General features: G+C 32.4%; 1 protein-coding gene across 1 annotated transcript in view; it reads right to left on the bottom strand.

The window, feature by feature from the left end:
* LOC105836709 (caspase-1) overlaps positions 1-3,011 on the bottom strand; it is a 38,720-nt gene extending 35,709 nt beyond the window's left edge. Inside the window, exon 1 of the mRNA XM_036290999.1 lies at positions 2,783-3,011. Within this exon, the coding sequence (XP_036146892.1) occupies positions 2,783-2,865 (83 nt within the window). The 5' untranslated portion in view covers positions 2,866-3,011. The remainder of the gene's footprint in view (positions 1-2,782) is intronic.
* Between the last annotated feature and the right edge of the window lie 803 nt (positions 3,012-3,814).

Raw genomic sequence — 3,814 nt, 5'->3', positions numbered from 1 at the left:
ATTATTTTGCAAAGGATAACGAGTTGAAATTATTAAAAGAGTTCGAGGCCAGCATTGCAGCACAGGACATCGAATCTGAAGCACTAATTTATATAACGAGTTATATAACACATCAATTTTGACACAAATATCCAACGCTAAGATGTACAACTAAAGCAATGCCTTCCTGTAATGATAACTGGTTATCATTTATATCACGTGGAAACTGTATTCATCCTTCTGCAGAATTTTTGGCAGCTGCACAAGTAATGAATACAGAATTCGAGTTGTTCCACGATAATTTTCTAAATTTCAAAGACAAAATTTTTGATAAACTAACGTATATAGTTTATTCAAAAATTGGTAATGACTTTCCAACGGAGGTCATAGCATGTTTGATTAGAACCAGAACGTATATACATTTAAGAGTAATTAATAACAAAATAAAAATAAATAATAAAAAAAATAGAAAAAAAACGAAGCATATGTACAATATTATTATTTAGCACTATATATATTTCTTACATTTTTATTTATCTATAAGTTTTATTTTCTGTTATATTGTTTATTAGTTTTCAGTAGTAATATTACGTTAATATTTATGAATACACATGTTTTTTACTTCAAATATATATAAATTATTATATATATATAAATACTATGTTCTTATTTAATTAGTCATTCACGTTTGAAATATGCGTTTTTAAATGGGTAAAATCTGATTTTAGTTCCGTTCTACATGCCGCCATTATGCGCAATGTTTCACCTTGTGTATTTCCATCATGTCTGTAACATGTCAGTGCCATGTCCGCTCAGTTCATGATTTTCAGTTAATGTCAGTAATGATAGTGTTCCTTTGTTTTTAAATGGACATGTTTACACATACAGTGAAAATCATGAATAGAATGGATATGGCATTGATACATTACGGATGTGTAAAATAACTTTTATTATTTTCTTGTACTTTAAAGGTGCACATTTTGTTCATTTTTATTTTTTAAATATAGATTCTAGAATGTTTTTTATATTTTCATAAAAAACTTGGGAACTATGAGTGTTACTAAAAATTTTATTTTTTTTATTAATAAAATATGCCAGCTTCACAGATCTAATATTCTTCAATGATATTTCCAAAATCTCATGCTGCATGATAATAGATATTAGGATTGTAATGACTTAAATATCACTTGAAGCATTTAATATTATTTCAAAATATTCAATAAGTTTTTTATAACTAATAGCTTACATTGATTTAAGGCCATTTATAATTAAAGGCTATTTACAACGACAAATGGAAATTGTCTAGATATTTACAATTTTTGTTGAAGGCTAATAGAAAGTGAAAAACCATTGTTTAATGGAAATAAAGAAAGGGTCCTATAATCCTCCTCTCTTTACATATTTCATTAGGCATCAAAATCTAGCCTTCATTAACATTTTTCTAAATATTTGTGACACATTTGAGTGTTCTAATCCAAATTCTTGTTCATGCTTCCAATGTTTTTAATCTGATACAAGCGAGGAATTGTACGTGATTCACAAATTGATGAAAGTTAATCCATTCGTGCAATTGAGCAATCGTTTGCTTTTAATGATTACCAAATGCATATTAACCATATCAAATTGTTCATATTCTACAAGAGAGTAATCCACTCTAACATCTTTCTTTGTTACAGTACTATTAAAGATTTTTTTAGACATAGATATTTTTACTTTACAATTTAGCTAATTATTGTAAAAATTTGAAATACAGACGATTATGATGGTTCACATAGAAAAACTTGCAATGGCTTGTGCGTGGTAACTCGAATGTAATGTAAAGGCCATTGCACGTACATTTCCATAATCGTAACCGTAAGATTTCGACCAATCATATTGCTCAAATCAATCGTAACCGATAGAATTAACCAATCGTATTTTCAATTTCTTATGATCCGGTTACAGAAATATACATGCAATGGCCTTAAATGCTTCGTGATGTAAACGGACACGAGTCTGACTGCGTTCCGTATCACGCATGATGCACATAATGCATCTTTATTTAACGTCAGACAAACAACAAAGATGAACGATGCATTATGCGTATTATGTATGAAACAGAACGCAGCTTTATGCCCGATTTCTTCACGTCCAGGGCCCCTATTCTTGAATTCATTCGCAAGAGAAACGTATTCGCAAATTCTGTTCTTACAGAAAAGTTAAAAATTTATTGGCTATCGTATGGCTTTCAACCAATAAACTTGCAACTTTTCTGTTAGAGCGGGTATTTGCGCATACGTTTTCTTGCGAATGAATTCAAGAATAGGGGCCCTGGGCCCCTATTCTTGAATTCATTCGCAAGAGAAACGTATTCGCAAATTCTGTTCTTACAGAAAAGTTAAAAATTTATTGGCTATCGTATGGCTTTCAACCAATAAACTTGCAACTTTTCTGTTAGAGCGGGTATTTGCGCATACGTTTTCTTGCGAATGAATTCAAGAATAGGGGCCCAGGGGCTCGATTCTTGAATTCATTCGCAAGAAAACGTATGCGTAAATACCCGCTCTAACAGAAAAATTGCAAGTTTATTGGTTAAAAGTCATACGATAGCCAATAAATTTCCAAGTTTTCTGTAAGAACAGAATTTGCGAATACGTTTCTCTTGCGAATGAATTCAAGAATCGAGCCCCAGTTATCTTGCGGTTAAAATTATCCAGGAGATAAACTACCAGATCCATGCACGTGATTGGTTAAACTTGAGATTTATCCTCCGGATAACTTTATCGGGAATTGAAGAAATTGGACATTAGTCTTGTATGTATACCTGCCGAACGATCCGAACGCGTCGCCGACGTCGTCACGCTGTACGCCGTTGTTCATGCTGCTATTATTGTCAGTGGAGCACATAACACGTTGAATTTCCACAGATCACGAAGAAAAGTTTATTGCTCTTAGTGTGCAATTTCCGTAATTGCTTCGTCTAAAGAGAATGCGTACCTGTAGAGCCCAAACACTTCAATAACACAACAATACTAAAACCAAAGAGGATCAGATAGAGTGGAAGTTGCCATAAGAGCACAATGTTAAATAGCGTGTCCGAGTTTCAGAGCCATCTACCAGCTTGGAGACCTTCCTAAATCCTCCCACTCTTTAATAGCGCCAAAATTCAAATTTTGAGATTTAGTAAAATTATTAATGAAATAAAAAAAGGGAAATCAAATTATTTAAATAATAAACATTGCTCTAGTTTACACCGAGCACTTGGTACGCGTATCAAATAGTGAATTTAAGCTGATCAGTCAATGATATAACACATTCACTATAGTTATTTACTATTTGATACGCGTACCAAGTGCTCGATGTAAACTAGGTCATAGAGTCATATATATTTTGTTATTTATTTCAACATATGACGTACATTTTATTACAAAATATGCCTGCGTTCGAAAATAGCTTTATTAGCCCTGGTGTTGGGAAAAAAGGTTAAGTTGGTAGTATTGAGAATTCCCAACGCTGTGTTCGTTTTCTCCCAGCTGGAAGTAGTTGAAGATCAATCGAATAGATCACTGATCTCATTAAAGTGGATATGGCATAGGACGAAATAAGTGTGACCAATTGAAGGTTGTAGTCTCTGTACACAATATGGCGGTGTATACGAATACGAACACAGTATACTGTGACGATGATACGAAATTCCACGTGTATAAATTAATTATCTATAGACGCAGGTGTGTCTATAGCAGTTTTATCCAAAATATTACTTTTTTTATAATAGAAATAGTAAAAATAGTGAGATTCCAAAATGAAAAAATGTGTTTATTGTGGAAAAGGAAGTGAAAATAAACAACGAACGTTT

Source organism: Monomorium pharaonis, chromosome 8, assembly GCF_013373865.1.
Source record: "Monomorium pharaonis isolate MP-MQ-018 chromosome 8, ASM1337386v2, whole genome shotgun sequence".
Lineage (NCBI taxonomy): Eukaryota > Metazoa > Arthropoda > Insecta > Hymenoptera > Formicidae > Monomorium > Monomorium pharaonis.
Note: the sequence above shows the minus strand (reverse complement) of the source record. Positions and strands in the feature narration are given on the sequence as shown.